Source organism: Chlamydotis macqueenii, chromosome Z (genome assembly GCF_036417535.1).
Source record: "Chlamydotis macqueenii isolate bChlMac1 chromosome Z, bChlMac1.mat, whole genome shotgun sequence".
Classification (NCBI taxonomy): domain Eukaryota; kingdom Metazoa; phylum Chordata; class Aves; order Otidiformes; family Otididae; genus Chlamydotis; species Chlamydotis macqueenii.
The window spans coordinates 34,298,204-34,324,249 of record NC_141593.1 but is presented as its reverse complement, the minus strand read 5'-3'; the positions used below and the strand labels follow the sequence as shown (position 1 = coordinate 34,324,249).

The following is a 26,046-nucleotide window of genomic DNA, read 5'->3' as shown; positions in this document are numbered from 1 at the left end:
CCACGATGCTTTAAGGCTGAGGACAGACATTTACCCTGCAACAGCTGTGCTAGACAAAGAAAATATAATTCCCAGAGGGTCACGGCATTCAGGCAGCTGGAGGTTAGCACCCTAACACTATTGCTGAAATAAGGGATGGCACAAACCCCCTTCCTAATCTATTGCTTAAATAAAAGAGCAGGCTAGTTTAAAAAGTCGATGCAAGTGGCTTCAGCTAACCTTGTATTGCAGTGATTAGGGCACACGCATGAAACCCCAATGGCCAGTGGTGCTCTGACAGCAATGAGAAGCAGCTAGGAAACAGCAAAGTCTTCAGCCAACAAAGCTGGATCCAGAAGACAACTTTCTCAAGACTGACTAAAAGTTTTATTTTACACATACTTTCTCTAATTAGCAAAGTTCTGACAACCTGACTTGCTTGCAACTGTTTGAGCATATTCTTAAGACAAATACACATTTCAATAAAGAATTTGGTACAATTAGCACTTGTTCCTACTACCTCAATTACTGGTATGCTCCAAGTAAAACAGATCAGGTATACTGACAAAAATCAGAAACAGCAGTGTAAAAAAGGCTAACCAAACAAAAAAAAAAGTCCAAATTCATGCCAATGAAGAAATGAAACAGTCTAAAGTTGATTAAAATCAATCAAGCAAACACCCTAGTAAGCTTAGAATTTGTCAGAAACAGATTAATTGTCATAGCCATTTTATTTGTTTCTGTGCAAAATATCAAGCTTTTCATAAAGCATACTACAAACTCACACTTTCTATAAATAAATCCCAAATTAGAAATACCAAGCACTTATTTCAGGAAAAGCACAACTCCTCCTACTGCAAACAAGCACAGGAAGCTTGTCAGAGAGTAAAACTTGCCCATGCTTTTGCTGACTGTTCCTTAAACAATTTCTGTTGCTCATTTTGCATAATTTAGGCCATATGCAGTTGCAAACAGATGTCATTTCCACCTATGATCAGCAAAAGGCCAGTTTATAACTAAAACAAAATGCTAGACAGAGGGGAAAAAAAGGAAAACAGAAAAATGAGTAGACAAGCCATGCACTGAAAAGAACACTTAAAATAAAATTGGGCTTTTTGTTCATTTGACCAAAATCCTAGCACTATATAAAAAGGAAAAAAAAAAATCCAACAAAATCTAAAAGAGAGAAATAGTGCCAGTAGATAAGGGAAATGTAGTTTTATTTCATTTATATGGTTTTTTTTCACTTGAACTTTATTTTTTCTCATTAAGCGAAATACACCTACCAACTTGCCTCTTTTTATTGATTTCTCAGCTGTATGTAAAAAGAGACTTCTACATGTAACATAAGTTGTACAATTACATCAGTAACCAAAAAAAAAGAATCAACAACTTCAATCTGTTATAATAATTTTAATTCATATTAGTTTTATAAGTCTATAACTGTTAAATGTTGCTGACCTTTAAATTACAAAAATTACAAAAGTTTAGGTAACAATTAATTACTTACTGTATCACTACTTTTTAATTTCTTCTTTCAAAAATGAAATGCAGAGTGTTTTGAAAAATAAATCCATTTAAGAGTCACAGAATATATAAAATCCTTGCTCCTCTATGTCAATGAAGTTCTGCTATTGACTTTAATAGCACCAATACATGAACAGTGTTCTTCCTTTTTGGGTTTTTTCCTGTACTGCTTTGGGTTTTTTCCGTACTTTTTTCTTCTCCCAAAAAAAGATCTCTAGAAATTACCATGCAGTGACACTTATTTCAAATGAAAATACTGTAAAGGCACAGTTTCTGATAAAGCTCTTATAACAGTCTCTTTGCACATGCATACGCAGACATATTTCTTGGAAAACTAAACATAACAAAACCAGTCTTAGATCTTAACTTACACTTCTAAAATGCCTATATTTTAAACTCAAAATATTCAGCAGATCACTGTTACCAATATAGAACTTACTATATAACATGGGCCTACAATATCCTCAAAACCACTTCAGTTTTTTAAGTATGCATGTGAAGTTTCTTCAGTTTCAGGAATTCTAAGAACCGAGATGTAATCTGAAGAGATCAAGCTAAAAAATGAGGTTTTTCTTATCAATGGTTTAAGAAGAGCTGGGTACCATTTTCTGTTCAATTTAACATATCCTTCACTATTTGATAAACATTCTTCTACATTTCCTAGCCTAGAAGACTTTGCTTACTAAAATAGCAAAAGAATTTTTAAACCTGAATTTTTAAGACATGAAGAGAGATCTTCCAAAGACATACAGTTGGACAAAAATTCTCTCTCTGGTCTTCTGTTTCAGATTAATGTCTATTTAACTTCATATTACTACACTTTTTAACCCACATATCCTTGGTTAAGAGCAAAAAAAATAACCTAAACCAAATTATTTAGTGAAAAGACTTGGCTATTATGAGAACCTCAACTCCTTCTCTATAAAACATGACTCTATGAACAATCTAGAGTGCCAAGATTTATGCACGAAAAAAGAAGTGCAATTTCATCAGATCCTCAGAAAGAAATGTGACCTTTTCTTGGCTTTTCAGTATCTAGCTTACATCTGAACTTTTATTTGTAATCTAAAGAACTAAGGGAAATATTACAAGTAGTAAGGTCAAAATGGCAAATAATTTGGAATATAACGGAGCTCTGATTTTAAAATCTTAACATTATCAGAAAAAAAAAAGCACAATCTTGTGTTTCAAGACTGTGGAAAACATTCAACATCCAAGTGCTGTATGAAGAATGTAGTCCAGTTACATAGTAAAGATCAGAAATCCATAAAAATAAAAACAAGTTACATGACAAGAGGCAGCACCAGGTTCTTCCACAGCTTCTGTCTCAAAATGATCATTGTAGACCTTTGATCTTACAAAATGAAATAGTAACTCACCTCAACAAAGAGTCAACACATAATGTTGACCCTCTTCACAGTATACCCCTCTACATGTTGAGTGCAGCAAATGAAGGCTTTCACTTAGGTTTAGGCATCTTAGATTAGATCCTACCTGCATTACAAAGTCTAGCTTAACAGAATAATGGTTTCTTCTTTCACTTAGCAAAATTGGTTTATATCATATGCTGTTTTATCACAACAGATACATAACTTTTTCATACTGAAAGTCAATTTAACATGCAAAACTTATATTCCAAATAAATGTCAGAGGCTTATTTATGTTTTAAACAACAAATACAATCAAGAAACTATTTATTTCCACCAAGCAGATCTCTCACTCCTCTTACACTTACACTTCTTTTCAAAGAGCTGATGTTTTCAGACAGAGCTGATGTTTTCTGGATGTATTAATCAAGATGAAGTATAAGCATCACCTTCACCACAAAGCTGTATCACTAGGGGAACCATCCACACTTTACTTAGGGAGGGAATCCAGTGCCACCCTTTCAATGCTGCTGTTGTCAGAGATCACAAACAGTACCAAACAATATGGATAGAATCCAGCTATGCTCCACCAGACTTCCGCACAGCTTTCCCAAACTGCCGAAAGAGAGTAGGTGTCAAGCGAACGGATATCTAAGAGCTTCAGACCTAGTAACAGAGCCTTATGGGTACTCCCACTCCCCCTAAACTTCCTCAGCACAAAGTTGTGCTAACACTAACTGCACAGTACCAAAACCACCAGCTAGGAGGAGATAGCAAAAGACTACACAGTCATTCTGTAGGCAGATGCAAACTCACTCGGCTTCGGCTGCAAACTGGCCAACAGGCACACAGTGGCTTAGTAAAGGCTAAAATATCTTTTTTCTCAGCAACGTATCAGAATTTACAAATACATACAGCTCAGCCTAGAGGAAGGGTGAACAGCATCATCAGAATATCTGCATTAGGAAACAGCATTTTTTACCACGGCAACAATCTGGTCCATGACCCATACTTCAAAGTTCTATTCCATTCAGACTCCAGGAATCCAGTGCTGTATGCCACACAAAGCCATGATGCAGGAAATGTCCAGAAACAGTTTATAAATGAGAAATAAGAATCACTTCCCAAGTTTCCTCTTACTCTGTTACTGACTTAGCTAGCTGGGCCGCTAAGTCAGAAGCAACGCACACCTCAGCATCCTTTGCAAGCTCCTTCTTTTTACAGCTTGGAAATCCAGTCATCACAGCCTCATCTCTATTTCCTGCACATACTTCCATGACAGGCACCAGTAACAAACAAGAGCAACTTACCCAGCCTGGACTTCAATCTTGTGTGTCCCCATGGGTTCCCAAAAAGGGCTAAAAGCCAGTGAAAGGGCTTCCACCATCCATTCACCCTCGTAACATTTACGTTTGGCATCCTCCGAATTCCACATGATTAATACCATATGAAAAAGAGCACTCTGATCATCTAACAGAGAACAGGGAGGGGAAAAAAGGATGCAATCCCTTTATGAAGACCATGCAGCCACCACATCTGAAAGACTCCCCAAATCACGTATGAACAATTTATTTTATTTATAAGGGGGATTAGACCTCCTGTTGTAAAATTAATGCTCCAAATTACTGGCAAAAAAAAAAAAAGTAATTATAAGGTAAGAAAAAAATGTTGTATTCTGGAAAAATGTTTAGAACAATCACCACAGAAAGTCACAAGACAAGGCCGGATTTAATTAAGTCTTTTTGTTAAACCAACCACTTATTTCCCCATGCATTTTCTGGAGCGGGAATTTTTTAGATGCAAGCACACAATAAAACCCGGCAGTTTTTCCATAAAACTGGTCAGAGCTGCAGCAAGCAAAGATCCAGGCAAGTTGAAAATATCAGTACTATTTGCTCTAACGCATTACAATTAATAGACATTAGAAATAGAATATAACACTACAGAAGTCTGTGCAATTGCTGCCTGAAGTATTTTGTATCTTTATACTCTTGGAAGCAGTACTTTATAACTGTGGCTTAAAAGTTTCTATTAAGTATAATGGTCTTTTTTTTTTTTTTTTAAGACCTTTTACAGTATCTTCTCTAGCATTTTAGTTTTTAAAAAGCTTATTAATTAGTTACCGGAAGGTTTTACTTGACTAACTACTCCAAAGTGTAGACAGTATTTCTTCAAAGATTTTAAGGTATTTTAAGATAAGTACTGGCATACTGGAAGTTACTAGGTTAAGTTTAAAAAAGCACGTTTTTCTGATTTACAGATTCAGAACAGAAAGCAAAAAAACACAAACATGCATCCAATGGTGAGACTGTTCCAAAAAAAAGCAACTTTGTTGGCTGCTGAACTATTACACTACTATCACAAGTAAAAATCAAACCTGTGCACTAATGGTGTAAACTAGGGACTGTGCTTGTTATGCATTATCATCTCTGTACATTAGAACCTCAATCATACTCAAACAAATTCACTAAAGTGTGGTTTTCAATCTGCTAACTATGCATTCCATAATAGCCTGTAATTATTAAAAACTGACAAGAAAGCTACGCCACCTGTGTTTATGTGAAGCCAGGTAATGAAAAAAACAACAACACTGTCATCACCTCTCAATTCCTGATTGCATTATCAAAACTGTAGCCGAGTTTGGCATCTGGGTGTGACCTTGTTAACTGCTAGGGTAATTAAATTTATTCTATTGGGAAAAGGGATGATAAATTATTAGCAAGAAGATTTTGTTCACATTTTATTAAATTGGCCTGTCAAAGGGTCGGCCAAATTATCAAGGGCCTCATTTATTGGAGGCCAGCCATATTGCCACATCTGTTACAATTATTTATAATTTCAGCAGTTGAAAACCAACTGAGTTAGGCATCCGCCATGTAAAGTAATTTACAAATTATCTGATGAGGGAGTGTTTTAGCTTCTCCCTCATTTCTAGCCAGCAGAAAGCCACGCTGTAATTACAGAACACGATTAGGTTCTTTGGGGAACTTATCTTGCACTCATAGCCATAGTAAGATGCAGCAAGAACATATGGAGGAGCTTGTGCTTCTACTCCCTGAAGCTCGTGACCCGCCTGCCGCTGAGCCCTTGAGTTGAATTTGAATGAGAGTGCCATGGCTAATGTTCTACACATGCACCATTTATGCCACAAAACAAATCGGATCACTGTTAATTATGAAGCAGCTATAATCAGGCCTTCACATCTGTGTAATGTGAAGCGCAGTAGGCTGTATTCCAATAATGTATGACTACCTTTGGGTCGCAAATTGCGAGCCATATTGCCTCAGTAGTAGTTACTGAATTCAAAGTAAGTCCTTTGATAAAAGCCCATCACAAAGATATTTTTATCCATTTTTTTTTTTAAACACAAGCCTTTCTTTATCAGCTATTGACCAGAACAGTTAAAGCATATGGCACAAGTTCATTAATGAACAGTAGCACACAGCACTCTAATTTAATGAAACCACTTGAGCCATAAAAATCAGATTTAGTTAATTCCCCCTTTCCCTTTTTTTTTTTCTTTTCTGCATCTAGCCTATACCCTGGACTCCAACATAATGTCATGGGTGATCTTGCTGTAAAATATAATTATTTTCTCGTACATTTATAAACAGATTTTATATTTTAAGAGCCTGTGCATTTTGTAACGTGGAATGGGGGGGGTAGAGACGAATGAAAAAAAAAATTGAAAATTGGAAAGAAATGTACAAGTAGTTTCCTCTGCACAACCCAAAATTTAACCTGATAAAAATTAATAGTCCATATATCATTTCTATTTTAGGAATTACTGTCTGGCAGCTGTCTTCTAACAAAAAAAAAATATTCTTTATTCAGTGAAAAATCTTTCTGTGAGAAAGCAGCTAAACAAGCGGCACCCAGATGGCAAACCAGCTACAGTTTAATTAATCCACTAAAAGCCATTCAGTTTTCAGTAAGGGTAATGTAATTTTGAATAATTGTAGGAAAAAAAAAATCACTAAACATTCTTAAGTTTTATTATAGCGGCATGAATAGTGCCGCTATAGAGTAGTTAAAGTTGAGTTGCTCTTTCCATTATAAACCCCACATTTGCAGTATCTTGGTCCTGTCAGATTATTGTACATTAAAAATAGATAAATGGAATGTTAAGCTAAACTAAATGAAAATTAAACTATTCTTCAAAACCGGACCCAGATTTTCCTTTCTGTCCTCTTAACACTACAGAACAGGATGTAGACTAGTTTTCAAAAGTTATGCAGTACCTTCCTAAAGTACACTGTATTTCTCTCCTTTTTAAAAAATAATATCAAAAGCTGCACAAAACCACTATTCCTTGTTTTATAGACAACACATGCCTACGTCCTGGCACACCGACAACACTGCAGGTGGAGTCCCAAATTGTCATAGTAAAACACACCCAACTGAAATTGCATTTTATAGGGATCAAGTACTAGTATACTGTCATCCCAACAGCAGCAACAACTTCACAGACTCTTTTAGTGATAACTCCACACAGCTTTCCCGATGACAAGGATATGGCTTGAACCACAAACCTCTATGTATCTGTCTGCATTCCGCCAGAATTGTGCAGTTCAAAGAAAAAGCCTTTCTAGATTAATAATAATACTGCTTCAACAAATACCTGTATTTTCTCCTTTCCACCTTGTTTAAAAGGTACATATACAAGACATTTTAATTGTAGTTTCATAACATGCTGGTATAAAATAAATGTTTGGAAACTAACAAATTACCACTACTTCTTTGACCGAGAATCAGAGAAATCCTTATATTAGTTTTTTAAAAAGTGTTTAGCTGTAAGCTACCATATTAAATTTGCTATTAAATATAAAACCAAGATTAAAATTACATCATTAAGGTTGAAGATCAGGTGTCTTAAATTTAAAGTTGTCTACATATCACAATCAACAGAAAATACTGGTACTTTTCTATTACAAAAATATTTAAATATGGAACAAATTTAACTTTACAAGTTACAATCTATACTTGTTTTTATTGAAAGGGTAGTAATCTCCAAATAACAGATAGTTTGCAGCTTAAGGGAGTATAACAATTTGAAAAATCTTATTGATGTTTTCCATCATTAAAGACTAATTATTTACTCAGTAATTTACATTGTCTAAATTGGTCAATTTCAGTTCCATTTTACTTTCTTCAAAACCCAGATCTTCACGTAAATAGTGATAAAGTCTTTTGCCTTCCTCAAACAATGTGCTGCAGCATTTCATTCTAAATGTTCACTATAATTTCATGTCATCTTGTCCTATACAACTACCTTTTTACTGCAGCATTTAATAGTTGCTTCAAATTATATTTTGAGATCTTTGTGAGGAATTTCAATTTTTTAAATAAATTGAATATTTCTAAAAACTGGAAGATATTTGTGGCAGGCTTTGACCCATAGTGGTGCAAGACTGAGAAATTTCCAATGCAAATAAATTAAACGGATAAGTTTTCTAACAGGAAAGAAAAAGTGTAATATAAAAAGCATTTTGTTAAGAATTAGTTTCAGTAATTAAAATTACCCAAACCTATGAAACAAAATTTACAGCATCACACCTTGAACAGGATATCTGTCTCTTGTTATGCTGTATCACTTACAGGAAATAGAAAATTAAACTTCAAAAATGGACTTTAAATATTCATATTGCAATACCAAGTATACTAGATAAAATCTAGAACCACTAAAATAAATGAGAACTACCCTCTCCAATTATTTTTTTACTATTTATATTTCAATCAAAATCAGTATTTTAAAGAATGTACTATATAAGCCTAATAAACTGACATCACTGAAATACTGATGTTAGAAAACCAGTAAGTCACACTGATAATAAAATCTGAAGGATTTGTGCACAGCAACAATGGATGCAGATTTTCTAGAAACATTTTATTTATGTATTTCTCATATAAATCTTTCTAAACTCAAATTTTTCTTGCAGTTAAAAATCAGGTTTTTTTTCTAATAAGCTTAAATTCCATCTGTGAGCAATTTCTTTTATTGTTTTATCAATATTTTCTACTCTAACTGCTTTTAAAAATTTCATAATGAGAAATTAAAATAGTATTATGAAAGTGCAAATGCATTCTCTATTATGTAGAATGCACATACCTATCAGATGCTACAGTTACAAATAAAAACATTTAAATGTCTGTTAATTACTGTTCTTTGATGAAGCGTAATCTCTTAATACTGTCTACGATGCCTGCCCACGTATGAAAAGCAAGAGTCAGGATAGAAATGACTGCCTCAGTTCAGTAAACATATTTAAATATTTACTATTCACACGGGTAATAGGTATAGTATACTAACTGTATGACTAAATCTACGGTACACATCTCAGAGCTAAAAATGAACAGCAACAATGAAACAGAACCAAAAAATTACATGAGATTAAATTAATCAAACCCCATAGGCTTATGTTTTGAAAACTATTTAAAATGGTTTTGTTCTGTTCTTTTTTACTATGTAGCATGAGCATAGATCTAACTAAAAAGTCTTCCAAATTCAAAGATGTTTGATCTCTCTGATCAGAGAAAAGATATGTGAGAGCTGCTGAATGCTCACATACCAAGATGTAAATAGAAATTTACTGTAAACTAGATTCAAATTCTTTATCATACACATTACCAGAATAGTCAAAATAAAATCAACCAACAGTGTGCCTTTACCAACACAAAGGCCCACACTGACTAGAATAAGATTACAACATTTTAAAAAGGCGTATTTTACCCTTAATGAAAGAAAACTGAGATATTCTTTCTAATAAAGCCAATAATATAAAACTAATTTTCACCTGACAACAATGTAATTTCAACCACAAGAAAAATTCAGATCCAGGAAAAAGTATGTGCTAACATACGTAACACTGATGGATAATCTTCCTGGCTAGTGAAAGTTTGAAGAAGATATATTAGAGCTGTTGACAAACTGTTAGCATGTCCCACAGGATGAACTTTCCACAAGGCATGAATCTGAACTTGCTCAAGAAATCACTACTTTACAGCAGAAATGAAATTGTCATTTAAACTAACTTGGCTTTTTAGGAAGCCTTGCTTTAAAAAATAGTAAGAGGAAAACCAGTAGATACCTACATTGTGTTGGTGTCCTGTTAATTAAGCCTCTATTCCAAATCTGTCCTGTTCTATTAAGGGACAGCAGAATGAGTTAGGAGGTTCTCTTAATCCCATTTAACTTCCGAACTTCATGAACAACCAGGATTCTGGTTATCTAACAGGTCACAGAAGCAACAATAGGTAATCACTTTTTTCCCCTGCAGAACTCCCAGCTGTGTAACCACACAATAATCATTACCTTTCTAACACTTATGCAAGATAGCAAAGTTGGTAAAGGGAAATTCGTCTGTCACCAAAATGTAGTCAATAATGAGCATTACAATATATTCCAAAAGGCATACTCTGGCCTTTCAACCACAGTAAGATTGCACGTCAACAAAGTTTGGGATATTTGCTATAGCAGAATGGAAGAAATTTAGTCAAGAGAAAATACTAAGCATGTTAAGCACATAAGCACATACTGCTTAATTTCTCGGTTCTCCTACAAATCTAGCAACTATGGACATTACCTACGTGCACTTCCTTCCCTTGGAGGCTGCTTCAGTAACATTAATCATTTGTCTGATCACAGCCTGGTTTAAGATTAATTTACCGGAAAATGAAGGTTCATACACTGCATTCAGCTTAACTACATTATGTTTACTATCATAAATTGTCTGCTTTTGCTTCCTACTATGTCTTCTCCACTAGCATTGTAAATACCTGACTGACTTTGTGACAGATCACATAAATGTTCAACTGGCAGACTTCTGTAGAAGGTCAGACTGAACCTACGGCAAAATCTCTGAATAACCATAACAAGTACACTCCTTCAAACACACTGGGAACAGGGAGAGTGCCACAGAGTCTAAAAGGCTGAGATAGCATCAAAATGGAAACATAGCAGAAAGCCAACAGAAGGCTGTAGGAAAATAATTATTTGCACTGTTGTTCACCACTAAGTAACTAAGGACTGCTTCACATTTGGATCCTAATTTATATGGTGTAGACTGGTTAACGTACTTCAAGTTCAGGCGCTACTAGGAGACACGGAATAAATCCACAAAAGAAACAGCAACAATTCACACTGGATGTGATTCACATAAAAAATCCAAATTAATTCAAGTATAAAGTTGAATAACCAATTGTAGGTTGTCACTAGCTTCTAAAATAGTCTTACTCTTAACCTTAGACATTTCCTAAAGTTCTTTTAAGAAGTAAACAAAATTGATCCAAGTGAAATTGTCTACTTGGATTTGAAACGGATTTCAGCAAAGCTCCACACTGGCATCTCTTAAAGAAACCCAGCTGCTGTATTTTAAGGGGAGAAAAAAATATAGAGTTAAAGAATTGCTTTAATTATGAGAAATAAGTAATAGCAATAAATGCTTAGTTTACTCAGTGGGAGTCACCTGTGGTGTCCCACATGTTCAAAAAATATAGAAATGTAGAGGGCTAGCATAGTAACAAAATTTTCTATTACTACAAAGCTATTCAGGATAATAAAGACAAAAGCCAATGCCAAATATTTACACCAGGTCCACATGGGATATGGTGTGACTGTATAATAAACTGTCATACAATACCCAGGTTATACAATATGGGTGTTGTACATGGAGGAAAGCATTCCAAATCACTTCAAAAGCACAACAAAGGCCCGCTTAACCTCAGGAAATATAATCCAGAGATGTAATAAAAGCTTTTATAATAAAAAAAAATAAATTTTCTACAAGATTAAAAAAACAATTGTTTTTTAAGATTTAGAAAAAGGTCAAGAATATATCAAAAGGTAAACACTCCACAAGAAAGACTTAAAATAATGTATTTTATCATTCGTGAAAAAAAAGTTATCAAATCATTAGATTAAGGGGAACTTTAAAAATCATACAAAATACGAGTTAAGAATCTTATGATAAACAAGTAACACTCTGGATAAAATTAGAATATTAACTCTGGAATTACCATCATGAACATATACAGGACAAACTGTATCCTGTGATTTTTCTTTTTCACAGCAGATTACTACTTACACAAACTTTGAGGAATTAAACACTATGTTTTTTTCTAATATTCAGGTTCCTTTGGGCTCATGAATATAATCCTTGATTACAGATCTACCTTACCTACACACGTTAAGTGAAGTTTTGCACTTAACGAGCATATTTTGCCCTCTCTGCTTAATCAAGGGAAAGAGTGCTAGTAAAATGAAATGCATAAGAACATTTCATTGACAAATCTATAGAACAAACTACACAACAGAGTTTACATAAGCATTGTGGGTAGATAATTTCAAAGCCTTTCAAACTCACTTTCAGTTATAAACTGGCCTTTGGAAAATGTCAGCGGTATAAGTGTGAGGTTTGGCACACTTGTAAAGTTGGAGGCCTGCGAGTGACAGATTTATTACAGTAGTTCCAAATGGCACATTAAAGCTTAGAAATTTTTAGATAAATATTTCTCCCCACCATAATATTTCTTTAGATCTATGATCTAAAGTTTAGCTGCATGGTCAGAAACAACAAAACAAATCAGGATCAATACATTTCATTTTCACAGAGGAAATGCAGAAACGTCACAATTTTTTTCTAGGAATTTGTTTCCAGGAAAAAAATAATTTTGGTTTTATTTCTATTTTTGGTGTCTTTGTTAAAGAATATAAATAAGTGTCTCACTTCTCTTCCAGGACAGATTTAATTGGAAGTACTTTCTACTAGCAACAGCAGAAACAGTTACACTATCGCAACAGCATAGTTGCACAGTTTTTCTTGGGAAAAAAAAAAAAAATCCCTGCAATTTCCTTTAAAACTGTCTGGTACAGAAGCTTAATTTAAAACAAGAAGAAACAACTTTTATTATTCCAGAACTGGACTCACCTGTACAGCATATTTTGCAGAAGAATTCTGATGTGCTGCATTTAAAGCATCACGAGCCTGCTGAAGTTGCTCTTCTAACTGACAAATCTTTTGATCTTTTCCAAGTAATTGATCCTGAAGACAGGCACAGCTTTGCTGCAGTTGAATTTCACTTGTTTTAACAGTTTCAAAACATAAAGTCAATTCGTTATAAAGCTATGAGGGGGAGAAGAGAAATAACAGGATTAAAAACAACTTAAATGTAGATAGCCATATAAATAGCAGAGGAGAGAAAGTATAATTTAAGTAACTTGTCCAGAAAGATCATCCTCTCTCTTTTGTTTTGACAATTCTTTCACACTTCTTGTCCTCCTGCTTCCTGTCACACTCTCTACCATTTGAAAATAACTACTGCAACAATCACCAAAATGTGAAGTTTGAAAGATGTTCTTCCAGAAAAACACAACTTATATTAGAATATTATCAGTTTCAGTTGCTTTTAAATGGCATTTATGAATAGCAATGGACACCTAAAAATTAAGATTTATTTTACGTCTTGATCAGATTATGTAAAATACAGAAAATAGAAAAGAAAAATAAATTCTTTCTTGAGAATAGGCAAAAAAAAATGAAACCTCTGTCCTGGGAATGAAATTAAAGGAACAAGAAAACCAAGTACCATCTTTATCCTTTATAGAGTGATTTGGTCTTTTGAAACCAACATTTTTATTAAAGCTTGGATAGCAAAACAGTGAATCCACTAATGCCTACTGCATTTTGTACAAAGTATAAAATGGTTGTTTAAGTAACTAGAATCATAGAATACTTTGGGTTGGAAGGGACCTTTAAAGGTCATCTAGTCCAACTCCCTGCAAGGAGTAGGGACATCCCCCACTAGATCAGGTTGCTCAGAGCCCCCTCCAACCTGGCCTTGAACATTCCCAGGGATGGGGCACCCACCACCTCTCTGGGCAACCTCTTCCAGTATTCTACCACCCTCATTGGAAAAATTTTTTTCCTTATATCAAGACTGAATCTACCTCCCTCCATTTTAAAATACAACAGGTCTTGCTAAAGAGTTTCTCCTCATCTTTCTTACAATTATTCTGTGGGAATTTTTTCTACATTAACTATAAAACCCAGAGATGATATTAGAAGCTCTTACCATTGGCTGAACATTCAACTGTTCTTGCTGAAACCAGAATATTGTATTTATTCTGCAATTGCTTTAGAAGACTCCATGTACAGAAAGAATTTCTAGAACTACACCTAAGTAATAACTAACAGTACATGCTAAGTGACACAGAGAACTTATTTTGCAAGAGTAAGAGAAATAAACAACTACCTCATCCCTCTATTTTTATCTTTCTTTTTCAATACAAACATTTGAAAACTGTTTAAAACAAAATAAGCTTTTCATTAAAAAAGTTTGAAAAATAAACCCATAGCTGAATAAACAACATTACAGATTCCGAAGGAAATACATGACTCTACAGCTTTATTGCCTAAGCATACACTACTCTCTCTTCATTTCTGTTTTTCATTCCTTTGATCGTCCTTTTTTTCTCAAAATAAACAATATTTCCTCCAACTATTTATTCTACCATAAAATAATCTGTAGAAGGCATGTACTTCTACAGCTGACAGTTTTCTTTGGAAAATCCATTTCTGCCATTCCATCCAAAATAAACTAATTAAATACGAAAATTAGAATTTCCAAATCTATCAATAATGTTTATAAGTACACAGAATTGATACATGTATTTTCACTTGTAAAAATATTATTTTACTCTTCATTTTACTCTCCGTCTTGTCAGCGTTACTTAAATGATACACTTCTTTCTCCCTTTCATCTGCTTACATCATTTAAAAGTTAAAACCTCTGAAAAACAATCACAACTTTTAGATTTGGAAAGTCTACCTAACACTTTCTGAGAAATTTGTAAACAAAAATCTCCCTTCCTTTCCCTTCTCCTATCATTTTCTACTCTCATAGGCTCTCAAAGTCCATTCAGGACAAAGTAAATGAATTCTTGCCTATTTCCAAAGCAGATCAGAGATTATATCTCTCAGGTAAAATTAATTTGAAGTCTAGATATATTGATATTTTGAATGACTCTGAGTCTTATAAATTGAACTTTTACATTGAAATGTCTGTGCCTACTGAATCTTTCTTATATATTTAAGAAAGCTTAGATCATCTCTAGAGATGCAAGCTCAAGATTAGCCAATATCTTATGGAAATCAGTAAGTATCTCACAGGAAAATAAACAGTTCATTTATCAAAGACATGCACTTTATCTTTAGATAATATCCTTCCAAATGAATGGAACATCAAGACATAGTTACGTCCAGCTATAACTATATAAGCTCATTAGCTAGATCATACTGGTATGACAATTTGCTGGTTTTATGACTAGCAGCACTTAAGTGGTTGTAATTATAGTATCTGAAAGGTAACATCCTAGTAAGATGAATGGAGAACATCAAAAATATGATGCTTTTTCCTAGCTGGCAGCCACATCCCCTAACGTAGCTAATGGGTATTTTTGGTAGTCAGCATTTGTCAGGACAAGACAAATAGCATGCCTTTTTACTTGCATAAACTTTTCCAACCTTTCCTGCTTTGAAAACAGCAATAACAAAACACATATATTTCAAGTATAAAACTATGTAAAAGCCATATGCAAAAACCACATTCACATCATTCATCTTTTTACAGTGAGGTTTATGTATTTTTTTAAAAACCACCAACGTACTATTTTGTAGGACTTAGGGCTTTTTTTTATCGTAGTTAACTTCAGCAAATTTCAAAATGAAAATTATCTGTATGAAAATAAATAGTTTTATCTACTGTCCACAGAAAATTAGAACAGCTTCCAAATTTCCATTTGGCTCCCTATCTTTTAATTTATAAACATACATTGTTTTGTGGATTAAATACATGATTAATGTTTACATGGGATTATTTGGGGGTCTTCTGCTTATTCCTGACCTTGTTTTAGAAGAGGCACCACATTTAATCACACAGCAGTAAGCACATCCCAGAATCGCACAGCACGGTGAAACAGGTCTACCATTAATAAAGATACAGAAAGTCAGGTGTAGAGAGGCAAGACGTAAAATGGAGATCAGAGGAGTAGAGATAGAACATTGAGTAGAAAATCCAAAAGAAAGACACAAATATTGTAAATTATTTATCTCAGAACTAGCAAGCTTCACAGAAAGAGGACTGAAATCTTGACAGTACATAAATGAGTGGTTATACCTTACTTGAATGTCAATAAGACATGAGATTTACCCAGGAAATCATTTAATCCCCAAGAAGAGATATAAAAAATATTTCTCTTTACAAGACAGAAAGAAAAAGGAAAATATTTTAAATCTTCATACATTATACGAAATTTGGTAGTTAATACCAAGAAAAAAAAAAAAAAAAAAAAGGCAAGAGCCAGTGACATAAAACTGTACTCTGCAAAAAAAAAAAGTTGCACTAACTGTATTTTGAGAATCTGTTTCTAATGTCTTAGAGAGGTCCTTTCTCAGACAGGCAACATAGACCATTACAGGCAAAGGTACCTAAAAACAAATTAAAAAGATTAAAAGTATCTGAAATCAGTACACTGTAATAAATTTAGTCTATATGACACAAGAGCATTACTTATCAGTCAGGAAAGAAGAGTAACTCAGCTGAAATACACAAAATAAACTATCCCATATTTCTCAGTTACCCTAACAATTTCCTATATTGATTTAACTGATTTTACCAGACAACACTTTCTGCTAGATCTTTGAAGAGTTACTTAAAACAAAAACCTTCATTAGAACAATAAATGTCCTTGATCATAGAATAGGTTGGAAGAGACCTTTAAAGGTCATAGAATCATAGAATGGTTAGGGTTGGAAGAGACCTTCAAAAGTCATCTAGTCCAACCCCCCTGTAAGCACCAGGGACATGCCCGACTAGATCAGGTTGCTCAGAGCCTCATCCAACCTGGCCTTGAATGTTTCCAGGGATGGGGCATCCACCACCTCAATAGGTCGTCTAATCCAACCTACCTGCAAGAAGCAGGGACATCTCCAACCAGATCAGGTTGCTCAGAGACCCCTATAAGCTGGCCTCGAATATTTCCAGGAATGGGGCAGCTACCACCTCTCTGGGCAACCTGTTCCAGTGTTCCACCACCTTCATTGTAAAAAATTTTTTCCTACAGTATAATCTGAATCTACCTCCTTCTATTTTAAAATCACTACCGCTCATCCTATCACAACAGGGCCTGCTAAAGCATTTCTCCCCATCTTTCCTGTAGGCCCCTTTAACTACTAGAAGGCTGCTACAACCTTCTCACAACCTTCTCTTTTCCAGGCTGAACAGCCCCAACTCTCTCAGCCTGTCCTCACAGGAGAGGTGCTCCAGCACTCTGATCATCTTCATTGCCCTCCTCTGGACTCCAACAGGTCCATCTCCTTCTGATTTTGGGGGCTCCAGAGGTGGACACAGTACTCCAGGTGGGGTCTCACCAGAGCAGAGTAGAGGGGAAGAATCACCTCCCTTGACCTGCTGGCCACACTCCTTTTGATGCAGCCCAGGATGCAGCTGGCTTTCAGGGCTGCAAGCACACAACGCCAGCTCATGTTGAGATTCTTGTCCACCAGTACCCCCAAGTCCTTCTCCTCAGAGCTGCTCTCAATCCATTCCCTGCCCAGCCTCTATTTGTACCTGGGATTGCCCCGAACCATGTGCAGGACCTTGATGTCATCAAGTAACCTAAAAAAGCCAGATCAAAGCTAAGACTTCCAGTAGAACCAAAAGATGTGACTCTAAAGCTTGGCCACCTGTGACAGAAAATATTTAACACAGTGGAGTGAGGTAAAGTATGGATATACATTAAATATATATGATGCAAAAATTAAGTTAGATCACACCAAGGAAAGTTGAGGAATTCCAACAAAACCTAGTAAAACTAAATAATTAACCCATGCTATTCGTTGTATTGTACGTTAGCCAGAATCATAGTGCAACTGGAAAATAACTGCAGAGTGAAATAGTTGACACAAATGACTACCACTGACATTATACAAGTGTGCAGGATTTCTTCTAAACTCGGTTTAGACTCCTCCTATGTACTGAACACCAATTAACAGCTGGGATACATTTTCCAGTTCCAAAATAATTTCCAGTTCCATAATCCAAAAGGTATCTAGTTAATGCTCTCATAGACTTTTCAATGACAGCAGCTAAAGCACAAAAAGTGGGGACACTTGGCAGATTTTCTTCAGAAGTATACTCCTGTGAGGAACTAACACTGAGGGAAAACCCTCCATTAAATTGCAATAGTAGTCAATTATATACACTGCATATAAAATAAGTATTTTCCTACATTAAGTGTTTTATCTAAATGCTCACATTCTAAAAAATGGTGTATTACAGAGATCTGAATAAATGAACTGGAACATACAGTAATATTGAACATACAGTGATGACATAAGTGAAAAAAATTTTGTCTAAATTAAGACACAATAAAACTCTAAGGGAAACTATTACAGCAGCATCACAGAAATCCATGTTAGCAGATCGTGCTGTTTATGAGAATTTGAAAATGGCAAAGGCAAAAATCAGCTGGAGAAGCACTAGGGTGAAACTGAAGAGGCACTCCAGACTGTATAGAGAACATTCACAGCATTTAATTTTAAAGCAGAGGTAGAGTGATTATTTAAGACGAGAGACTACGAAGCTTATCTACAACACAAGAGAAAAACGTCAGACACAAGTGAAAGGTTAAGAAGAAAGCCAGAAAGAAAGTACAGAATGGATGTAAGTAACATCAGACAACAGGCAAGCAAGAGTCACTAGTATAATCCAAAAGAGAAAATGTGCTTTCCTCAACTTTATGGTAATACATAATTGCAAATACCACGGTTGTTTTGGAAACCATGTAAAATGGATAACTTTAGCAACATACCTTCTCAAAAATAACAGAAGACAATATAAAAGAAAAGGACATTTCAGTCTTTTTCATTAGTGTTGTTACTGCAAAAATTCAAACCGATTAGTCTATTTACATCAATGAATCCAGTATTTCCTGTTCTCCGATTCCTCGCCCTTCCCTGGAATGTAGCCGTCCAGTACTCATCCCTCTAATCAGTTTTGTTTAACACCTTGTGTTGATATGGCTATCTAACAGTGGGGTTTTTGGATTGCTTTTTTGAATATATAAAAATTTTGACACATTTCTCTCAAAAGGCTGTGTTTATCAGCAACTTTTCTGTTAAATGTTACCAAACCCTATTTAGATTTCTTCTCTCTATATAGCGTACTGTTAGAGAACACTCAGCAGGCTTGTGAAGGACACCAGTTTCAGTTAATGCAGAAAAAGCAAGAAAATGTTAATAACTCATACTGCAAACGGTATCATTTAAAACCCTCCATTGTGGGATCAATCTGGTTGTACGCAAAATTCAGATACATTTAAATCTTTCATCCTAATCAGAATTACAAATTGGCATTACTCAAAGACATATTTAAGTAAGCTTAATCTTAAGATTTTTCTTCCTTTCCTGATGTGCAACTGCTCTTGCACTGTGTCATCAGTTTACAAAATTTCTTTCATTTACAACTCTCATATTGTATGAGCTGAGATGTACATTATCATTGCCAGAAACATTAAGACCGTGGTTTGCATACATTAGTGACAGATTTAGAATTATAGATTATTTACTTATTTTTTTCCTAAATACTTAAGCATTCTGCAGATACCAGTCTACACCATTATGCACAGGAACTATAGCACACTAAGAATGTCAGTACAGGGTTTTTCAAGCATGAAAACCACTGCCTGTCAGTGCAGAGTTTAACATCACCCTGAAAGAACCAGAGTCTACCTGGGATTTCTTCAACTTCAACCTATGGGCAAATCTGATGCCAAAATCTACGTGCTAGCATGTGAACAACTGTACTAGTGTATGGTATACAAGAAATACGTAGACTAACCTAATTAACACACTTCCCAACAACAGAAAACATCATCAAAGCTTTAAATGAAGTGTGAGATAATCTTCATTAAAGATCTGAGTTTCTCACACCTTTCACAAAGAGGACTACAAAAATGATGATTCATCTACTACTGATGTGGGCTTCAGCACATTTGACTGAAACGTTAGTTTTTCTCAGCTCTCATCATGCGTGAAAGAACTTATGTTTTTCATTACAATTTGAGGAAAAACCTGCATTTTACACATCTATATGGCTTTAATTTATATATAGTGAATTTAATGCTGCTTACACAAAAATAAACACACTTATGTGATTTTTAACTATGCTTAAAGGTTGTTGCAGCCACAAAAAAGACTGGAACTGGTAAAACTTAACTTTAAGATGGCAAAGCTACTAACTTGGCTTCTGATTACACTTTCTCAGGCTTGAAGGAAAGCAAACTATCTCCACACACTGACACCATAAGAAGGACTAGCAAACGCAACTTCTGGCACAAAATTAACCGTAACATCTGAAAATGTATTTGACACTATCCTGTTTTTATTTACTTTCTAGGGCACTTGATACAGACTTCAGCAATGCCTTATAACTGAAAACTCTTACTCTGTTTGCTAATTATGCCAAAAATCTAAACACTGAGAATGTTTTTCTCCATCACAGACACATACTGTACTACTACCCACAGTATTCTCTCTTTGTTTTTCCAGGAGCTGAGTTCCAGGACATGAATTACAATTTCCTATTTAATGACACATAACGGTATTTCCACTTCACTAAAAGGGCCTTCTACTAAGAGATTTTTAATCAGTATGATTAACAAGGAACCTAAAGGCCACATCAGATCAAGGGAAAGTACTACATTATGAAAACAAAGGCCCTAAATTGTAAATTTCAAAAAACTGTGATAAGCTGGCTAAAGAGTTCAGAATCTCTTCTTGTCTTATTATCTCTCGTATTGATTGAAGTCTCTCCACCTTGAAATTGTTGGTGAGGACAAATCTATTGAGTCTCATTAAATCCAGCACAGGAATGAAGTCCCTGGAGCATTTGGGACCACTAAAACAGATGCTATACATTTTAGAAAAATGTTCCCTATCCTTGAGAATGAGTACTACAGCTGCAATATGAAATACATACCAATTTGTTTCCATAAACACTCTAATGTGAAGCAGTTATTGTAGAACATAGCACCCTCAAAATCTGTACTCAAAAAAAAAAAAAAAAAAAAAAAAAAAAAAGTAGCAGTATGTCAACACAACTCAACTCGATAAAATAGACACAGACCTCCATGTCCGTATGCTGCCCACAACAGCTAGACTTGAAAGTTTGTGGTCCTCAGTGGATTTACATATAAACCAGCATAAGTTCATGACCCTGATCTGGTGTATCAGAAATGTTTCTTCTTTTATTCAGTTTACTGTTTCGTACTATGCATTAACATGGCACAAAGAGCGCTTCTTCCTAAATGGCAGACTGTTAAGATGAACTTGGAATATGTGAGCCAACCACATTGCCTGAGCTATAGCATGTACTGCCTATCTGACCACTAACAGAGAGGTCATTGATCTTGCTGTAAGGGACAATATATCATAGGATGTACACACCGATAGGCTCAATGCCATTCGGAGGAATAGGAAAATATTCCTTTGTGAATATGTCTACAGAATAGCTGACACATCCTTATCTAGCTGTTGCAGCCTGCATATTATTAATGCATGGAAGACACACAGAACACCCATTTGTCTGCAACAGTTTGCCTTTTTCATTCAAGGGAAAAACAGGCATTTGTATTATTTTTATAGTTGCTGAGTTTTCCAAAGGCCTGCTGTGACTTCAGTAGGACTGCATATCTTGTGTTTTGGAAAACGCATGTAACTTTGAAGCAAGTATAGTTGGGTATTTTATACAGTTCTCCTAAGTGGAAGTATAGAGGAGGATTGTCATGATCAAGGAACTTCTTTTCCCCTCCAAAGTTCTCTTAACTCAATGTGCTACAAACGTTAGATCTATTCCACTTTTTTTTTTAGGGAAAAAGGGGACTTTTTTTTGAAACTTGGAGGTTTTTTTTACTTTTTTAATATATAGATACTTTTAAAAACATATTTCTACAAAAAACAAAGAGAACGTATTTTTTTGCAGGTGTATTAGATATTTTCATATTTTACAAAAAGACAGCTTGTCATTTCAGAATATTTGAGTTGGCTTTTGGTGGTTTAAGAAGCAAACCTACTCCTCCATGTTGGAAAAATATCAAATTCAGCACCGCCAAACCAGCAAATTTCAGGATTATCTGCGCCAAGTCCAGTTTAGAAGTGGCTTGCCTCTATAGCTATGTAAGTATACCCACATATATCAATTTTCTGTAACAGATAAGCAATGTATAATGGAAAAAATATTTTTCATAGGACAGATTAAAATCTTTCCCAAATAAGTAATACTGGTAAAATCACTATTATGCAAGGTAAAATAACCTTTACAAAGAGTTCTGTCATGCTTTAAAATAGTTTCATGAAAACCCAGTTTTATTTTCTTTCATAAGTTGTACAACTAGTCTGGAAGAATACTATCTTATAAACATTGAAGAAGAGAGTTCATGTTATCTTCATTTGTGACTTTTTTTTTTTAAGTAACTAAAGGATCCATTTTATACCTACAGAAGCATCGACTGCAGAATAAAAAAAAAATGAAAGAAATAGTAACTTCTGATACCTACATTCGGTATTAAAAAAAAAATATTATTTAATTTGCCTTGCCCCAGATAAGTAGATCTCCCCTGCCTTGTACGTGTTCTGAACAATTTTGATGGGAGTCTACCTGTAACTTACCTGAGTTACTATTGTAACAAATAAAAGACTTATAATTGACTGCAGTGACAATAGATTTTAAACTTGTGTAGAGTCAAGCATACAAGAATGTGGTGGGCAATACACACTATATAATGTTAACCAAACACATCTTTAGAAAGACCGTAATGACTCTGGCTTGACTTAGACAAAGCTTCACAATTTTATCACAAGCTGCATACTCTAAATAAGATGGTACAGGGAAAATATTCTAAGGTGCATGAAAAATAAGGAGGTGATTGATGACAGTCAACATGGCTTCACTAACGGTAAATTGTGCCTGACAAATTTCGTGGCTTTCTATGATGGCAGTACAGCGTTGGTGGATAAGGGAGCAGCAACTGACATAATCTACACGGAATTCTGCAAAATATTTCACTGTCCAACACAACATCCTTGTCTCTAAATTGGAGAGACATGGATTTGACGGATGGACTACTCAGTGGATAAGGAATTGGCTGGATGGTTGCACTCAAAGAGTTGAAGTCAACAGCTCAATGTCCAGGTGGAGACTGGTGATGAGTGGCGTTCCTCTGGCCCTGTTTAACACCTTTGTTAGTGACATGGACAGTGGGATTGAGGGCACTGTCAGCAAGTTCACCGATGACACCAAACTGTGTGGTGCCAGCAACACACTGGAGGGAAGGGATGCCATCCAGAGGGACCTTGACAGGCTGGAGAGTTGGGTCCATATGAACCCCATGAAGTTCAACAAAGCCAAGTGCAAGGTCCTGCACATGGGTCAGGGCAACCCCAAGCACAAATACAGGCTGGGCGGAGAATAGCTTGAGAGCAGCCCTGAGGAGAAGGACTTGGGAGTGCGAGTGTACAAGAAGCTCAACAGGAGCCAGCAATGTGCGCTTGCAGCCCTGAAAGCCAGCTGCATCCTAGGCTGCATCAGAAAAGGCGTGGCCAGAAGGCTAAGGGAGGTGATTCTGCCCCTCTACTCTGCTCTGGTGAGATGCCACCTGGAGTACTGTGCCCAGCTCTGGAGCCCCTAACGTAAGGACATGGGAGTCCAGGAGGACCACAAAGATGATCAGAGGGCTGGAGAACCTCTCCTATGAGGACAGGCTGACAGAGCTGGGGCTGTTCAGCCTGGAGAAGAGAAAGCTCCAGGGAGACCTTATAGCGGCCTCCCAGTACCTCAAGGGAGCTTACAGAAAAGATGGGAAGAAACTCTTTAGTGGGGCCTGTTGTGATAGGGTGAGTGGTAATGGTTTTAACATAGAAGGTGGTAGATTCAGATTAGACATCAGAAAAAAAATTTTTTACAGTGAGGGCTGTAGAGCACTGGAACAGGCTGCCCAGAGTGGTGGTGGATGCCCCATCCCTGGAAAAATTTAAGGCCAGGTTGGATGAGGCTCTGAGCAACGTGACCTAGTTGGAGATGTCCCTGTTCCTTGCAGAGAGGTTAGACTAGATGACCTTTAAAGGTCCTTTCCAATCCAAACTATTCTATTTTTTTTTTTAATACTGATAGCGCACAATTTGAGAAAACCGTCCCAAGATTAGTAAAAGGTATGTGAAGTTGTCTATACAACTTCTTCCTTGTCTTCTTTCTTCTTAATGTTTCTAAAAAAAGAAGGAAACACATCTTCTTGTATTTCTTAGACTGAAAAACACATCCATATAATTTTTTACACTCAGAAGTTGAGTAGTGAACATGTGATAGCTCTTCACAATACAGCGTTTTTTCCCAGCATTCATTGAAAATATGAATCTGTTCTGTAAATATAAATATAGTTAAATTTTTTTTAATTAGTAATCAATTAAAAAAGCTGTTATGCCAACAATCTTCCCAGCTAATTTGATAGAGTGGGTTTTTGCATCTTAAACCAGTAAAATTATTTGAGATACACATAAATACATGATTTACAAGTGAAAGGAATTTATTCTTCTACATTATATATATCAAATAGAGATTTGTAAGTGAAAGCTCTAGGAGAGGAAGAAGAAAAACACAGATAACAAAACTACATAAAGAAATGTATATGCTTGGCAATTCATTCCTATTTTTCTTTAGATGCAACTAAATATTAATTTTTAAGGCTCATCAATTCATTGTAAGCTAGTAGCCATATATACTGGAATATAATTAGGCCAATAAACTGCTACTCTGCCAACTCTATTTTGGTAACAATAAAGATCCAGAGATCTAAAGGAAGCAACATTACAGAGTGCTTTGATTACTCTGTCCATCGATATTGTACAGATGGACATTAAAATGAGCCCTGTGATCATAAAGCAGAATGACATACTTTTTGATATGATGTTGTTTCAGCTGTGTGAGCATCTTCTTGGTCTTTCAGTACTTTTTGTGTATCAGTATTGAGAGCCTGAAGCTGCTTTATCAGCTCAGCCTGCTGTGCTGTATGTTCAATGTTTTGTCTGTAAAGATTCTGCAGCTCCTCTAACTCCTTCCTGTGCAAAACAAGCAATAAAGAGAAATTAAAAAAAAAGAACAATGACCTTCGTTAAACAACTGTGTTAAAATAATTCTATTGTAGATAATGAGCTTCCTATTTTCATTTATTTTTCTGTCAATTGCCTTATAAACACTAGAAGTTACATATAAAATATTTATCACATACTTTTGTAAAATATCTACAAAACAGTTAAATTTCAAAATTGAATGCCTTTCAATTTCTTTCTAATGCTCTAACTGCTCTAAAATAAATGGATTTTCACTACTCCATCAACACTTTCTAATCAATATTCAGTTAACTCTTTAGGAGTAAGTGTCAAAATGTAAAATATTTAGAACACGTGGACTGCAAAATAAATTTAATTTTCTTTTTAAACTAGAACCATCACAAAAAAGGCAAAAGTTTTTTTTTTAACTTGCAAATTATGTGTAATGCAAGTCTCTTTTTTTGAAATGCATCTAATCCCTAGACAAATGAAGTACATCTGCTGACAAATTACTTTTTTTCGGCAGGTACAGCATAGTGCAAGAACCATAAGCAAAGTAAGTAAACTTCAGTGTGTATTACAGAACATAACAATAAAAGTTCTATAAACATCATACTATGAATGGTGTTGTAATGCAACCGTAGGACAGATCTAGTATAATTTATCTGCTTGAGAATTTTACTGTACTGCTGATAGCTCTTAGAAATTAAGGCAGAAACGAAGATCATTAACTCTTACTTATTATAAACAATTATTAAAAACTTGGAATATTTTCTGTAACACATGTTAAAAGTTCAGATCACTCCACTAATCTCGTTACATATTTTCTACTTAATTCCCTGTATAATTCACAAGTACACTTCACACTAGTACAACATACAAATACTGAAATGTAAGTTTATCACTCCAACTAATTTTCTTCCTTACTTTCTAAAATAATTTTCTTGGTGATCTCAAATACATGTGTGACTTCTCTGTGCGTAGAATTATCATTAACAAGAGTTACCATTACATTT

The 26,046-nt window shown here is 35.2% G+C and overlaps 1 protein-coding gene across 1 annotated transcript in view; it reads right to left on the bottom strand.

Annotated features, from left to right (window-relative positions):
• CNTLN (centlein) overlaps positions 1-26,046 on the bottom strand; it is a 192,252-nt gene that overhangs the window by 108,637 nt on the left and 57,569 nt on the right. The window contains exons 7-8 of the mRNA XM_086770504.1: positions 24,877-25,039; positions 12,800-12,994 (exon numbers count right to left, since the gene is read on the bottom strand). Coding sequence (XP_086626630.1) covers positions 12,800-12,994; positions 24,877-25,039 — 358 coding nt within the window. The remainder of the gene's footprint in view (positions 1-12,799; positions 12,995-24,876; positions 25,040-26,046) is intronic.